The sequence below is a fragment of the Orbicella faveolata genome, unplaced genomic scaffold, assembly GCF_042242905.1.
Source record: "Orbicella faveolata isolate gen_17 unplaced genomic scaffold, um_ofav_v1 contig_46, whole genome shotgun sequence".
Lineage (NCBI taxonomy): Eukaryota > Metazoa > Cnidaria > Anthozoa > Scleractinia > Merulinidae > Orbicella > Orbicella faveolata.
The window spans coordinates 27026149-27042005 of NW_028301576.1; the positions used below are offsets into that span (position 1 = coordinate 27026149).

The window sequence follows — 15857 nt, forward strand, 5'->3', positions numbered from 1 at the left end:
AGAAAGGAGTCTTTCAACTCCAGGACACAAAAGTGAAAGAAATTGTTAGTAATGCCAGATAAACTTGCGGAACACAATCTGCCAGAAGACAATCAACACAATCAACCAAAATTACAGAAACACTTTTGCAGTTTGAAGTAGAAAGCAACACAAGAACTACGGTATTTTTAGTCTCTTTTGTTACTAGGCCGGTATACGTAGAAATTATTAATGTAGTCGATTATAGTAGCAATAGTAATCAGCAGACAAGGATTTTATTGAGTAGCTAAATACCGCCGTGCTAAGTGAAGTTACTGTGGCATAGCTGTTCCAGCTGTCTTTCCATATTTTAAGACATTACAAAAAGATGGTCTAGTTTTCCATCAAGAATGGTAACCAAAACAAATATAATCCTCCTCCTGATGAAATATACTAAGTAACTTGTACATGAAAAATAAATAAATGGTAACATTATGATCACGATCTCAACTGTTAAAAAAAACTAGGCAATCTTGGAGCACTTTGATCAAAAGCGGTGATACGCACTTTGTTAAAATCCAAAATACTTTTGTGAAACCTTTTGCAATAGGTAGATGAGCTAATTAATTCGTAAGTTCCACATGCTCCACATAGAATCTCAGGCGCAGGTGTCCAAACCTTGACTGGGCGAAGACGTCTGGCCACCATATCACTTGAAACTCTCTAGTACGCGGCCATTCTCCCTCTTCACATTTCAATTGCCGTCGGGATGTGGGTTTTGCTTGGTTTGAAGCATCGCTTGCGGCTCCCCAACGAGTGCCAGCGTGTTGCCGAGCAAGGGCCACTTTCTCCTTGGCTGTAAGTTCGCCACCAGTTACAGGAACACTGACTTCTTCGTTGCGGCAAAAATAGGTCCTTGTTTTTAACGGTACCGTTGAATCAAACAAATCTTTAAGAACGGAGATATCATAGACGTTGTAAATCAGCGCAGTTGACGAATCCTGTTTCAGCGGAGGTGGATGTCGCGCTTCCCTTACAGCAAATGGCTTATTCAGCTTCAAACCCAGAAGAAGTGACGTAAAGTATGCACTAGGCACCATGATCAAGTCTATCTTCACCCACTTGCTTTTGACGTCGGGCTTTAGGTAGGAATTAGTTAATTCAGCCATGCCACTTAAAAACTCTTTGTAGGCTGCTTGTTGTGATACAGCAATTCTTCCCGGGACTGGCAAATTCACAGGCTCGCTTTCACCCTTCTTAAAGAACTGCACATCTGTCTCTTGGTAAATATGTGTGGTCTTTTCCGCATGTTTTGCTAGAGATCGTTGTGTGGCAAACTCGCGTAAGCAGGCTACACATTTAGTTTTAAGAGACGGCATTTTTAACGGCGTGCACTGAATGCGAATGCTGGTCTTTAAAAATGGCAGCTGTGAAAATCACAATTTCCGCTTCTTGTGAAATTTTAGTTAAATATTAAGATGATTATGTAATCGCGCGCGTCGCACAGTCAGCACAGTCATGAAAACCTTCGGGAGACTGAGAAAGATTTATGAAAATTATTTGATGTGGATAGACCTTTTTTGAAAATGCGGAGCCCTCGCTTATTTAGATCTTCACTCAAAATGTCACTTTACAAAGAAGTGTTCTTGATCATTTTTATGTAGTTCCATTCCAATTTACCGCAATAATTAAATGATCATAACTTTTCGGTTAAATTTGCTCTAACCATTGTTTGTCTGACCAATCAAGTGCTTCAATTATTAGTCACCTCAATTTACCACTTCAGTCTCCTTTCCGGTTGTAAAACAATAGCATACTCTCTTGAACAATAGTCACTTTTTCCAACTTTGCCCGTACGGACCTGAGTGTTACCCGTGTATTTCTACTCTACGGAGAAGTTTTAGTAAATGGAGTCAAACAAGAAACGCAAACGTGCTCTCAAAGAAACAAGCAAAGATCGGGATCGTTATTACAAGAAATTGAGAAGGGAGCAGAGGAAAAGATATCGACAGAGAAAGAAGGGCTGTCAACCGCAACAGGCGATAGTGCAAGAAGTATCGGCCATAAATAAAGCTTCGGCCAACGAACACGAGAAACGAGCAACAGAAGCTCCAAGAACTGAGAGACATAAAGATGTCCCAGCTCTAATCAGAGGAAAACGCATGGTTTCAGCTGCGGTTAAAAAAGCCACACAAAAGGTATCAAACGTGCCCAAACCAGAGCACGTTGCCGCTTCCTGCAGTGCAAACTCTTTAAGAGAAATAAAAGCAGGAAACCTCAAACGGGACGGGGCAAAGTCGATTGGTAGTGGAACCTTTGGTGCGTGCTTTCTGGCCAGGTACAGAAATCTCCGTGTGGTGCTTAAGGAGTTTAAGCATAGAGAAGGCGTTACCCTGGAGAAACTCCGAAGAGAAGCGGCTTACGAAGCACGAGTCATTCAACGTTTGGGAGACCATCCTGGGATACCGCTTCTTTTTGGAGTTATGCTACAGCAGCGTAAAGTTGGCATTATCATGCAGTTCCACGGGAATGAAGATGGCCAGAGCCTCACCATCTACAAAGCCGCGAAGCATGGGATTGTAAAAGAAGAAGAGGCATGGAACGCGGTATTTTGCAACGTGGCTGATGCCTTACATCACGTTCACGACTGTGGATTTATCCACAATGACTTAAAAACAAACAATGTGGTTCTGGAAACCAGAGATGGGATCCCAAGTCCAGTTATTGTAGATTTCGGGAAAATTGTGCTCGCCGAAAAAGCGAAGAAACCGGTACCAAAACCTGAGCATCTTCGCAAACAATTTGAAAACGGCTACATAGCACCGGAACTCGTGGACGGGTCAAGCAAACCCTGCGTGGAGACCGACGTGTACTCTCTCGCATATTTGGTCAAGTCGGTCTGTAAACTGGTACCACTCAGCGTGAACTCTACTGTTAAGAGTGCTCTTTCTAAAAGGCCCGAGAATCGACCATCTCTAATTATTTTAAAGGAATCTTTTTAAAAGTTGATGAATTTTTACTGGTAATTTTCTTGGTTTACATGTATTATACGTGCATACCTTGAAAATATATATTTTTTTTAAAGTTAGGGTTAATGTTAATTTGTTTTTAAATGCGTCATTGCTATCACCTGACATTTTTTCATTTGATTATAGCATAGATTTGAGCTAAATCGTCTTAAATATTTTATGCGTATAAAATGCATACTGTGCATTCTATCTTTCTACATTGTTTATCCTTTTTGTAGCCTGAAAATTTTGAAGTTAGTGTTGAAATTTTAAAATGCGTTTTAGATTTTTCTTTGTTTACATGTATACAACGTAGAGGATTGTTTGAGCAAAATCGCGGCTTGCGAGGGTCGAGTCCAAATTACTGTGATTTATTTTTTAATACCTTGAATATTTTTAAGTTAAAACCAACATTGTTTCTAGATGCGTCATTGCTATCATCTAGATTTCAATGTATTTACAACGTAGAAGATCACTGTTTAAGCTAGCCTGTGTATGCTTTTAAAAGTTTGCGAGGGCCGCGTGTAAGATTTTAATACACGCCTATACAGTTTTGAAAATATAAATATTTTATTAGAATAAATTCTTCTTTAGAAGATCATACCCATTATGATCATTGTTGCGAGTTAATTCACCGCTTTGAGAGTGGCAACTGTAAACAACGAAGTTAGACACTACAGGAATGGATTCCCTTCGCTTAAATTGTGTTATTGCTATCAGAAATATAAAATATGCGCAACTTTCTTTTCCTGTGTTCTAAGGCAAAATGATCTTTCACAAATCAACAGAGCAATAAAAATCTCGGTTAAGCATTTAATCACTTAGTGTTATTCAAAAAAGTGCGAGCTGTAAAAATCACGATTTCAGCTTCTTGCAAAATGCTTCGTTAACTATTAAGATGGGGGCTGATACGTGGGGATAGTTACGTAATCGCGCGCGCCGCACGGTCAGCAGTCATGAAAACCTTCGGGAGACTGGGAAAAAATCCGAAAATTATTTGATACGGATAGTTCTGTTTTGAAAATGTGGAGCCCCTCGCATATTTAAATCTTCACTCAAAACCACGATGTAAGACACTTGTTAAACCCTTTATATTGCTGGTGTAGGACAGAGCTAAAAGGCAGTTAGCCAAAAAATCAAAGATTATTCTAAATCTCAAGCATTTGCGTCCATTCTTTGTAGAATCTGTCGTAAATAGCATTTATTTACAAAGCTTTATTCGCAACGTGATCTGTTTTGTCATATAAATCGATTTCGTGAAAGGTCAGTGTGTTATTTTAATTGATACGTGGTTTTGGATCCCGTGGTTCTTTAACACCTTCGGTTCAGCTCACAGGGTAAAAATATTCTAGGAATTTGCCATTCAGTTCCAAATTCTCTGATGTGCCGCTCACAGCCGTGCAAAAATTTTAGCAGTTGCGGCTCCTCGTGGCTCGAGCCACATTGAATTTTCTCTCAAATTTTTCCATAACTTTTCGATGAAAAGTGACAAAGACAAAAAAACAAATTTCCGCATTTCAATTGCATTACTTTTGCGCTGTACCATATGCTTGAATACTTGCCCTTGGACATCATCTGTGCCTCAAAGCTCATGTTTTTCCTTGAGCCATGCTTGGTCCGTCGGACGAAAACTGCCAAAATACGCTTGACTCCGATTACCCATGAATTGTATAAGATTTTTATTTGATCCGGAATAAACACAACAAATGATACACTTAAACAATAGCAACTAACCGAAAATAAAGGGCCTTAATACATCGTATAAACCAAGAAACCTGAACAGATTTTACTGAGTAAACCATGCGGTATTACACAATTGAAGAAACTAGTCATAAAAGGGGATAAGTGACGATTTTGGTTGCTTTTCTTTTTTCTTGCTCCAAATTAGCTGAATTTTTGCATGTGGTCTTCAATGTAATAGAAAAATGTGTTCCTGTATTTTTGCCACTGGTTTTTGCTTCGCTTTATAAAGACGCCGCTAGGAAAACCGAGTGGTTTTTTGCATACGCAATATCCTGAAAACGAAGCAAAGTTTAGCGGAAAAACTATGGGACATTGCTAAACATACCTAAACAAAACTCTATGCGAAATTTGGAGCGTTTTTGACAAAGTTCACTTTTGATTAAAATACCTAACGCCCTTTTCCCGCTGAGGCTGCAAATAAACGAAGCCAGGCCTTTGTTATGATAAACAGAGCCGATCCTTTGTTATAATAACCAAGCCAAGCCTTTGTTATAAGTCGAAGTCTCGCCTCGGTTTATCATAACAAAGGATCAGCCTGCCACAACCGCAGGGACTTTGATCTCACTTAGAAAGCAGCAAAATGTAAATTTCACGCAATGTATAAGCTCAAAAATGTTAATTTTAGGTCAAAAAAGGTTTAAATGTTGATTTCACGTTAACGCGTGACGACAAGGAGGTTGATTTCACTTAGAAACCAGCAGAATGTCAATTTCACACAATGCATAAGTCTTAATGATGTTGATTTAAGGTCTAAATAGGTTAAAATGTTGATTTCACATTAACGCGTGACGACAAGGAGGTTGATTTCACTTAGAAACCAGCAAAATGTCAATTCCACGCAACGTATAAGCTCAAAAATGTTGATTTTAGGTCAAAAAAGGTTTAAATGTTGATTTCACGTTAATGCGTGACGGCAAGGATGTTGGTTTCACTTAGAAACCAGCAAAATGTCAATTTTACACAGCGCATAAGCTCAATGATGTTGATTTCAGGTCTAAATAGGTTAAAATGTTGATTTCGCGTTAACGCGTGACGGCAAGGATGTTGGTTTCGCTTAAAAACCAGCAAAATGTCAATTTCACGCAGCGCATAAACTCAATGATGTTGATTTCAGGTCTAAATAGGTTAAAATGTTGATTTGATGTTAACGCGTGACGGCAAGGAGGTTGATTTCTCTTAGAAACCAGCAAAATGTCAATTCCACGCAACGTATAAGCTCAAAAATGTTGATTTTAGGTCAAAAAAGGTTTAAATGTTGATTTCACGTTAACGCGTGACGGCAAGGATGTTGGTTTCACTTAGAAACCAGCAAAATGTCAATTTTACACAGCGCATAAGCTCAATGATGTTGATTTCAGGTCTAAATAGGTTAAAATGTTGATTTCGCGTTAACGCGTGACGGCAAGGATGTTGGTTTCGCTTAGAAACCAGCAAAATGTCAATTTCACGCAGCGCATAAACTCAATGATGTTGATTTCAGGTCTAAATAGGTTAAAATGTTGATTTGATGTTAACGCGTGACGGCAAGGAGGTTGATTTCACTTAGAAACCAGCAAAATGTCAATTCCACGCAACGTATAAGCTCAAAAATGTTGATTTTAGGTCAAAAAAGGTTTAAATGTTGATTTCACATTAACGCGTGACGACAAGGAGGTTGATTTCAGTTAGAAACCAGCAAAATGTCAATTCCACGCAACGTATAAGCTCAAAAATGTTGATTTTAGGTCAAAAAAGGTTTAAATGTTGATTTCACGTTAATGCGTGACGGCAAGGATGTTGGTTTCACTTAGAAACCAGCAAAATGTCAATTTTACACAGCGCATAAGCTCAATGATGTTGATTTCAGGTCTAAATAGGTTAAAATGTTGATTTCGCGTTAACGCGTGACGGCAAGGATGTTGGTTTCGCTTAGAAACCAGCAAAATGTCAATTTCACGCAGCGCATAAACTCAATGATGTTGATTTCAGGTCTAAATAGGTTAAAATGTTGATTTGATGTTAACGCGTGACGGCAAGGAGGTTGATTTCTCTTAGAAACCAGCAAAATGTCAATTTCACGCAGCGCATAAACTCAATGATGTTGATTTCAGGTCTAAATAGGTTAAAATGTTGATTTCGCATTAACGCGTGACGGCAAGGATGTTGGTTTCGCTTAGAAACCAGCAAAATGTCAATTTCACGCAGCGCATAAACTCAATGATGTTGATTTCAGGTCTAAATAGGTTTAAATGTTGATTTCACATTGACGCGTGACGGCAAGGATGTTGGTTTCACTTAAAAACCAGCAAAATGTCAATTTTACGCAGCGCGTAAGCTCAATGATGTTGATTTCAAGTCTAAATAGGTTAAAATGTTGATTTGACGTTAACACGTAACGGCAAGGATGTTGGTTTCACTTAGAAAACAGCAAAATGGTAGGAGCTCATGATGGCCTCCTGAAAGTGGTAATTTCACGCAACGTATAAGCTCGAAAATGATTTCAGGTCAAAAAAAGGTGTAAATAAAAATAAAATGAAACAAATAAACATTTCAATAAGCACTTTTCCAAATACGGCAACGTCTTCAATGGCTAAAAAATCACGAGATAAAACATAGTTTTCGACAAACGCGATCGTAGCTTTATGTCACACACCACCATAACTTCCAAGTATAACAACTTTGGTGGCTTTTTAGTTTTGGATTTAAGAATTTGATGACTCCACATGAAAACGCTCTATAAATAGGGCTGACAGATTAACCCTTCTGCACAACGTACGGGTCTCCATGCATCTGCATGTCCCCTGATCCCAGAAGCTCAAAACACTACAAATCATGCCGATTTGAAATAAAATCAACGCAAACTGGATCACAGATCTGTTACAATCGATCGCCACTTGCTGGCCATTATTATGTTTAAATCTAGTTACCAGTTCGAGAAACCTCCACAGAACGTAGTTGCAATGCATGCCGGGAAGGGTCTTTACACCTCGTACGCGGGAAAACATGGCGGTCGATACAAGACAAATTTTATAAGTCTAAAACCAGTTCTCACTTTCCAAACTTTGACGCTAGCAACGCTTGGCAAATGGGCCACAACTCACCAAAGGGTATTTTTCTTGGGCAAGAACTGCTCTTGGACTTTGCTACCTGGCTTGATCTGACTTCGAAGGCCAATAACACGATTACGGTATATCAGCTGCCTTCAAAGTTTCAGAACACATTTTGATTCTTTAAAACGTGCTGATGACTTACGGGTTTATCGAGGCCTTATGATGCCTCTCAACCACCAGGTAGGCATACAAGGTACTTTAAAACAATGCTTAAGATATTAGTTGACAGAGCTCTAATGTGGCACATCTCTTTTTTGTTTGATGACATTTCGTTTGACACTTGATCGATTCACGTGTTGTGTTCACGTCACAATAACCGGTGTAAACAATCTGTTCCCAGATTTCCACTCTATATGCTGTGGGATTTGGTTTTGACTTCATACACTATAAACAGTCTGCCTGTTTGCTGTTCAACAAATAAACTCCTAAAGACATGGCTAGGAAAAGCCAAGTTTTTTGCCTACGTTTTAACTCGGAAAAAAGCAAAAACCAGTGACAAAAATACAGAACCACGTTTTTCTATTACATTGAAGACCACATGCACAAATTCAGCTAGTTTGGAGCAAGAAAAAAGAAAAGCAACCAAAATCGTCACTTATCCCCTTTTATGACTAGCTTCTTCAATTGTTAAACACATGCACTCGATTACCGAAACTACACTACCAGAAATCAAAGGAAACAACTTAAAGAAACAAAGCCTTAGAAAACGGAAAAAACCAACTTAAGGTATTCCTGGAGGCTAAAGTGACTCTTTTGGATTGTCATAATTTTTTTTCAGCTGATAGGCAATGTCAACAAAAACTCGCATGCAAAGTTTCGGGTCAATACAACCAAACTCTATCGAGATATAGGCGAGCGAATTTTTGTTTCTAGGGCCGATTTAGCGGGAAAAGTAGGACACCATACTGCGCCCAAAACACTATCATCTTGCTTTGGAATTCCTCAAGGATGTCTCGTTGACAGATCGCTGACATAAAACCTTGTCATCTGATACAAATGACCCTCTTTGACCATGGCGGCGGATCGAACAATACACGTGTTGGAGACAGCTTTCACAGAGAAAGGGTAAATAAATTTACAGTGATGTAGATTTTTCTCTGAATTTCGTAATTTTGGTTTGGTTGACAAAATCTGTTTGCCAAATAATTTTCAGGGAAGTCCTTTGGCCCTTACGCGGCTGGTCTGTGGTTTCTCGAAGAAGGCCCAAGAAAGTGACGAGCTTGCCAGGAAGCGGTTGTTTCGCCGTATTTTTGGTATTTTATGGGTAAGTTCTATTGCAGATTTTAATTTATATTTTGAATTTCCCCTGCTTTTTCTTAACGAGAGAATGTTATTCTCCATTCACCCTCCATCGTTTTAGTATACGGGTTCACGGAGAGGTACTTGCGCTTTCCTCGGCTCTTTCCGTTCACATACCATATCGCGTATATCGTAAAGATTACATAAGCCTATAGTTCGACTATAGTCCAACTCCCGATGTGAATTTCTTGTTATATTTTGGTCACATCTCCGAAACAAATTGCATCAAGCGCATGCTTCTCTTTTGATGAATTTTGATTCTGTTGTGAGCATATCCGGTACGCCACTCTGAGTCCTGACGATGGAGTGTCGTAAAACCAAACCAAAAAAGGTAATCACACGGCCAATTAGGGCAATTTTAAATTTCACTACCGCCAACGAGAACGTAAGGTAAATAATCGCGAGAAAATGCGAATGTCTAAGTTGCGACTGTGTTTGTTCTGCATCAGATTAGTTGAGAGAACGACGCACTTTATCACAGAGCACAGTATCATTTAGAGGACATTAGTTATGAGGATTTTGATACTCCACCTCTTCACATTAGCAACTGTGTTGGGTGCCATTGAATTCTATTTCGTGTTTATCCGTGCTAAAGCGTTTTCAAAGTCCTCTTTTTACATTCAATCATTTTTCTCTTTTACTGACAGTTTGGAAACAAAGTTGGAGAAGGCCAGTTCAGAGGCAAAGCACTCCCCACTTATGTCTACCCTGACTGCCTGAAAGCAGCCATCAGGGAAATACTAAGTGGGGACTTGAGGGATTATCCCAATCCCGAAACCTCTGCGGTAGGAGTTTTGCATTATCATGCCCATTATTGTTATTGTTACTATTGTTATAAATATAGCTGAACCCTACTCTCCCCAATCTTTCCTGCTAATCAGACTCCTTTTTCATTGTAATTCTTCATCTCAAATATGTTGCAAGTAGACACTGCTAAAAGGGAAGCCGCTCACGTTGAATAGTCAGTTCTATGTTTTTATAATACATGTAGTTTCCCAAAATCACTCAACTGATGCATGTTTCATTATATATTATTTTCAAACTGTTGGATATCCTTTATAAGAGCTTTTGGAGGCCCATCCCTGAAAGCTAGCATTACCTAATACATATGCTTTCTAAATCTTTATCTTATTGCATCTATTTTGCATTTCAGGTCTACAAGGTCACCATGTCTGACCTGTATGAGGCCAAATGGCCAGGTGACAAAAACACGGAACAATAAAATATTTGATTAAAATTGTATAATTGTAATAATTAGTAAAAATTGGTAAAAATATTCAAATGTAAACACTATCTGTTTCATCATTTCTATTTTATTGTTTGTAGTTTTCAAAAGATTGTAACAAAGTGAAATTGGTTTATTTGTGGCTTTTATTTATGATATGGAAAGGAGGGAAAATAGGTTGGATATTTAAAATGTAATTATCTAATTCTGAATTTTTGATTATTTGTATGAAAATGTTGAGTATAAAAATGGCACAAATCAAAATGTAAACAATATCTATTCTATTATTTCTAGCTGAACTATTTTTTAACAATGTGCATTGATTGATTTACACACTTTTTGGTTTGATTATGAAACGAGGAAAAATGTCAATAAGATTGCAAATAAATCTATTTTGAACTTCGAATATGTCTATTTTACTATTATTCTAATAATACCATTTTTAAGGGGAAGTGTCATCTCTTTTGTTACCTCTCAAATAATTTGTTGCATGTTCTGATAATAGAGCACTTTTCAATTGAGTGCTGTCAAACAAAACCTAAGGCCAATCAAACAATACCACAAGCAGTCAATGTAAATGGCCTCAATAGCAGGAAAATGTGCATAAAATCATGGCAATTCTAAGTTTCTTTCTGTTGAAAGTTGCTACAGTTTTGAGTATCTCTTAATTATAATATTTACATGGCTATCAAATCAAAACAAAACTTGAAGAATAGTTCTCAACTAGAACTTGAGGCATTTTTTGGGTTATGGGGGCACTCCTTGTGAGTTTTCCTACTAAGCAATGTACCAGTGAAATACACTTATTTCAATAATAAGGTTTTTATCTCTTTAGCCTTATTATTGCAAAGAAATATCCCCCAGTCTGAGAAAAACCTTAAACCCTTGAATTATTGTAAGGGCAGTCTTTGTGGCTCTTACGGGAGTGGGTAGTGCTTGCACACCATTTACACTTTTTCCCTCCAACTTCAACAACTGCTCCATTAGGGGCTGGTGTAATTGTGTTAGGTATAATAAGAGCAGTTGCAGTTCCATCATTTATAGCAGACTCGGTAAGCAGTACTGCTTCTTCTTCCACCAGATCATCCCCAACATCCTCTCCATATGTATGCTGAATCTGGCAATTTTTTACATATCTCTTCCTAGGAAGAAAAGATAGAAATAAAGGTTGAGAGCTATCAATATTTATGATATGACAATATGATATGAATCCCACTTCGAAAGAAATGCTCTAATGACTTTGAAATAATTTCAATAATTCAAGGTACCTTAGCTTCTGCTCCTCAGCACGGTTGACCTTCCTTTGAACCCTTTTTCTCTTCCCTTCCACTGTTTTGTAGCGCTGCAGCCTCTTGTACCTTTTTTCATTGTCGTGTTGACACTGTCATATAAAGTAATAAGACGAATAACATGAGCATTAAAAATTATTTTCCCTATTAGTTTATGACTTGTATCAATCACTGAAAAGCAACAACAATAACAACAAATAATATTAACAATAACAATAATAATTATTATATAGTAATATGATTGATTGTAAAAGCAAATGTATCAGGAATGACAATAATAATGTACTAACACTATTATTTACACTTTTTTACATTTATATTACATTTATATTTCAAAAAGCCATTTTTCAAACCCCATACAAATCTACATACCATTTCCTGAATCCCATCAAGGACAGGTAGACCCATTTTGGAGTACAGTTCTGGGATCCAGTGGTACTCTGGTCCTCTATTTCTGTGGCACCAAGTCATATTGGCCTGAAGCAACCCCAGATTGGTTGCAGCATGGTAGTGCTTCATGTGCAAATTAGTGTCCTTGGCCCTAAATTTTGTGAGAACACTAAATGTGGACTCAGGGAGGTTGGAATGACCTTTTCCCAACTCAGGGTCAATGACCTTCTCAGCATCTTCAGCCCTCTGAGTGCACTCTATCTCATAGGCAAGTGCATGAAATTCGCAAGTCAGGATGTGGGCTGAGTGATAGTCCTCACCAGAACATTTCAGCTCTGAGTAAAACCCATCAACGTCAGCTTCACAATTCTTGCAGCTGCACTTAACCAATGGGTGAAAGGTACAAGAACCCCCTTCCCATTCATGCATATCTTTACTGTGATATCTTCCCAGGGCCAACATAGTTTCCCTATACTTATCAGGGCTATTCCCAGCATGGACAAGGGCACAGTAATGATTACGTTTTGCATTTTGTATAAACCCTGGTCCAATACATCCACAAACAGGTTTGTTTCGGGTTGCCACAAAGGTGTGATTTTTCCCAATACAACAACATTTTGCTGAGATAATGCCTGGAAACTGTTCCTTGTGCAAGGCAATGAATGCAGAAGAAAAAGAAGACTTAGTCTTAAGTTCCTCCAGCTTCTTGCCATGAGCCCTCCCGACATGACCCCCACACAACATAATTTTACTTTCTTGCTCGTTAGAGTAAGAATGGCGAAACCCCTTGGCTGAGGATGAGTCAGCATCCTGCCAATTCACTTCTACACTTAGCCCCTCCTCCTTAGCTTTGGCCCAAAGGACTTGACTTAGGTGGCCCTCTGCTGCCTTAGCTGTCCCTTGCCAGAGCTCCTCATCACAGATAGTTTCTGCTCCTCTCATACACAGATGACCATAGTAGAGAAGGGCACCTGTTATATAATTCTTAATGACAAATGTACAATTTTGGCTGAAGTGCCCTCTAATCAGCCAACAACCATCACAGCAGGTCACTGCTCTTGACCAGCTGCCTATTTGATCATGTGCAATTTCTTTCATTTTCTCTTTTGCTTCATTGCACATCTCATCCAGCATTGATTTTATGTAGGGGAGGGCTAGATCTACAACTTCAAGATAAGGCTTTTCTGAAACTATTCCCAAACCCAAGCCTCTTCCCAAGGTCTTCCTATACCCAGCATACCCATGCCCACTGATAAAAAAGGCCAGGGAAAGGGCCAAGGACACAAGTTCCTGTCTAGATTCTCGGGCAAGATGGCTACTCTTATAATCAATCTCGACAGTCCAGCAACCATGGCACTTGAATGTGAACATCATTGCCCCTCCACAACCCTTCTTGCTATATGCCGCGAGTACAAGTTTGCCTGTAACACAAATTTAGTAAAAAAGCGAGGTTACTCATACTGGCCCGAAAAAGATTTCTGGTCTTGCCAAGGAAGACCAAGACCCGATATTCTCCTAGTACATTCCCCAGTATGCTTGGTCAATAAGATGAATGTATTACACCACTGCACAATAGTTTTAATGATATAAGCAGGATTCTCAGTGAAACCTAACAGGATTTGCAGTGAAATGCATAAATGTTTCAGTGAGAAAGAAATTACACAACATTTTTTTGGCAAACCAGTGAAAAGGATAAGAAGGTTTATACGCAAGTCAAGTTTAATCTTTTTTACTTTAGTAACCCAATCAATGATTGACCAATTCATAATTATTTTCTTACAGACGAACAAAATAAAATGCGAGGTCCCTAACTTTACAGACATGCTCTGAGTCTTTGGTTTATATTTTTCTGGCATCAATTCACAACGATCAGGGTACATTGTAAAGGACTGATTCACTACACAGTGCAGTTTGTCTGTCACTTGATCAAATGGAAAAATAGAATAAAAAGAGCCATTGAAAAAGGCTATGGCTTTGGCTTTATAATAACATTCACTGTGACAATAACAATGAAACAATCAATCTGGACAATGAATTCCAGATTATATCTCACCTCTACATTTTCCATTGTTTGAGGAACACTTGAAATAGTGGTTTATCTCATCGACGCAATTGACGATGCTAGAGGTGGTCGCAACAAATAGCCCTTCTGGCACACTGACACTGCAAAAAAAGTATCAAGGCAAGATATTACCTCAAGAATATTCTCTAGACACTAGCCATAGAGTCAGGAATGCAATGTAAATTCCACACAAAGATATTCAGATTTAGTTTTTTTAATTAATATCAGTTGTAGTATGCAACAAGCGTTACCGATTAATAAAAGCGAAAGAAGACCAAACCAAAGATCGTCAGTGAAACACATAAAATTACAACCTAGTAATATACACTGAATTCCATTGCTCAATGTTTCCACAATGTTTATCGCATGAAGGCACAGATCTTCTCCGTTCAATATTTACTCACACAAATCCCACGAGGAACATATCTAACATGTGAAATCTTTATAAAGGGTTTAGCTTTTCTACCGACCTTGTGTACAGAGAGTTTTATATAATGAATTTTTACATGTAGTATCTTACCATTTAGTGGCCTTTATTTCTTTTGGCGCTTGTTTTTCAGGAGGCTCATAATCAGAGTCCTCAGAGCCGTCAGACAATGACAAGTCATCTGCTTGTTGAGGAGTCTCCATCGATTTTTTTCCCTTACTTTCATCCATAATGAAACTGTGGAGAGTTCCTTCAGCTTCTAACTGACACTCAACTTCTCTAGCACTTTTGATAGTTTTACCATCGGGATTTCGGTATTTGAAGTGAACTGTTGAGCCAGATTTTGTTTGCCGTTCTTCAATTGTCCATCCTGCGTTTCTCAACTTTTCAAAATCTAAACGGATTCTTGCTTTCGAACCATAACCTCGGGCTTTGTGAGCCTTTTCCGATGCTTTTTTCTGCTTATAGACGCTTTCGTTTTAGGCATTGCGGAATCTTCGAAATATGTTTTCCTCCTCTGCACAATACAGTGTACCTTCGTAGCTACATGGGGTTTCGGGCCGTGATTGCTTAATCGATTTCTCTTCAATTTGCGAATGATTTTTTGATGTAAATGGCCTCCAAATTTTGAGGAGAGCTTTGCCAGTTGTAACTTCTTTGTGTGATTTTGACAGAAAGACTTGAAACTTGGAGGATATGAACTAAACTTATCTACGAATAGTTCCTTGGCAGCAGGTCAGTTCTTCTCAGATATATGAATGGTGGTGGCTCCACAAAATTCACGGACTAGAGATATCAGATTTAGCGGCTTAAAATATTCTGGTATCTATTAATTTTGGCGCACTGCCAAAGCAATGTAGAAAATATTGATGGGCATCGTTTGGCCAGAGGTTATGCCCAATGGATAAATTTTACTCAAGATTTTTAGGAAAGTTTGATGTGACATGGCTACGGCCACGCCCACATATACGTCAAATTCCAGAAATACTTTACATTCTTTCTGAGAAAAAACAATTTTGTCAGAAGGTACTTGAAATGATTATTTAATGGTGTTAATATGGCAGACTTTGAGTAAATATATCTTAGAAAATTCCTACAAAAGATATCAAACAAAAATGCTTAAAATAGCCTCCAGGAATACCTTAAACTGACTCACTTCGTGACGGGATTCCAGAGTCTAATTAGACTGTAAAAAACCTTTAAGACGAGAAGCTATCCATTCCGACACGTGTAAAACTAACTTAAAACGATTCCTACATCGAGCTGCTCAAATTGCAATGTCAATCAATGTAATCACATTTGATAGAAAGTGTAATATTAAACTGTTGAAATCAATAACAAAATGTCACGCGAAATGTCACGCAAAA

General features: G+C 38.4%; 2 protein-coding genes across 2 annotated transcripts; one reads left to right on the forward strand and one right to left on the reverse strand.

Moving 5' to 3' along the window:
- The first annotated feature begins 8810 nt into the window (after positions 1–8810).
- Positions 8811–10400, forward strand: LOC149099305 (uncharacterized). Its single transcript, XM_089277945.1, has 3 exons — positions 8811–8836; positions 8888–9062; positions 9745–10400. The coding sequence occupies exons 1-3, from the start codon at positions 8811–8813 to the stop codon at positions 9943–9945; spliced, it is 402 nt and encodes a 133-aa protein (XP_089134071.1). The 3' UTR covers positions 9946–10400.
- A 234-nt stretch (positions 10401–10634) lies between these two features.
- LOC110057375 (uncharacterized) lies at positions 10635–15021 on the reverse strand. The gene is made up of 5 exons (XM_089278675.1): positions 14584–15021; positions 14055–14164; positions 11984–13422; positions 11591–11703; positions 10635–11464 (listed from the first exon to the last, which is right to left on the reverse strand). Exons 1-5 carry the CDS (start codon positions 14718–14720, stop codon positions 11200–11202), a joined length of 2064 nt encoding a protein of 687 aa, XP_089134801.1. The 5' UTR covers positions 14721–15021; the 3' UTR covers positions 10635–11199.
- Between the last annotated feature and the right edge of the window lie 836 nt (positions 15022–15857).

Coding starts and splice junctions, on each gene's coding strand:
- LOC149099305 (XM_089277945.1), top strand. CDS start 8,811: ATGGCGGCGGATCGAACAATACACGT. Junction 8,837..8,887: donor GCGGATCGAACAATACACGT/GTTGGAGACAGC, acceptor ACAGTGATGTAG/ATTTTTCTCTGAATTTCGTA. Junction 9,063..9,744: donor GTATTTTTGGTATTTTATGG/GTAAGTTCTATT, acceptor TTTTACTGACAG/TTTGGAAACAAAGTTGGAGA.
- LOC110057375 (XM_089278675.1), bottom strand. CDS start 14,720: ATGGATGAAAGTAAGGGAAAAAAATCGATGGAGACTCCTCAACAAGCA. Junction 13,423..14,054: donor AAACAATGGAAAATGTAGAG/GTGAGATATAAT, acceptor TTTGTGTTACAG/GCAAACTTGTACTCGCGGCA. Junction 11,704..11,983: donor TTGATGGGATTCAGGAAATG/GTATGTAGATTT, acceptor TTTATATGACAG/TGTCAACACGACAATGAAAA.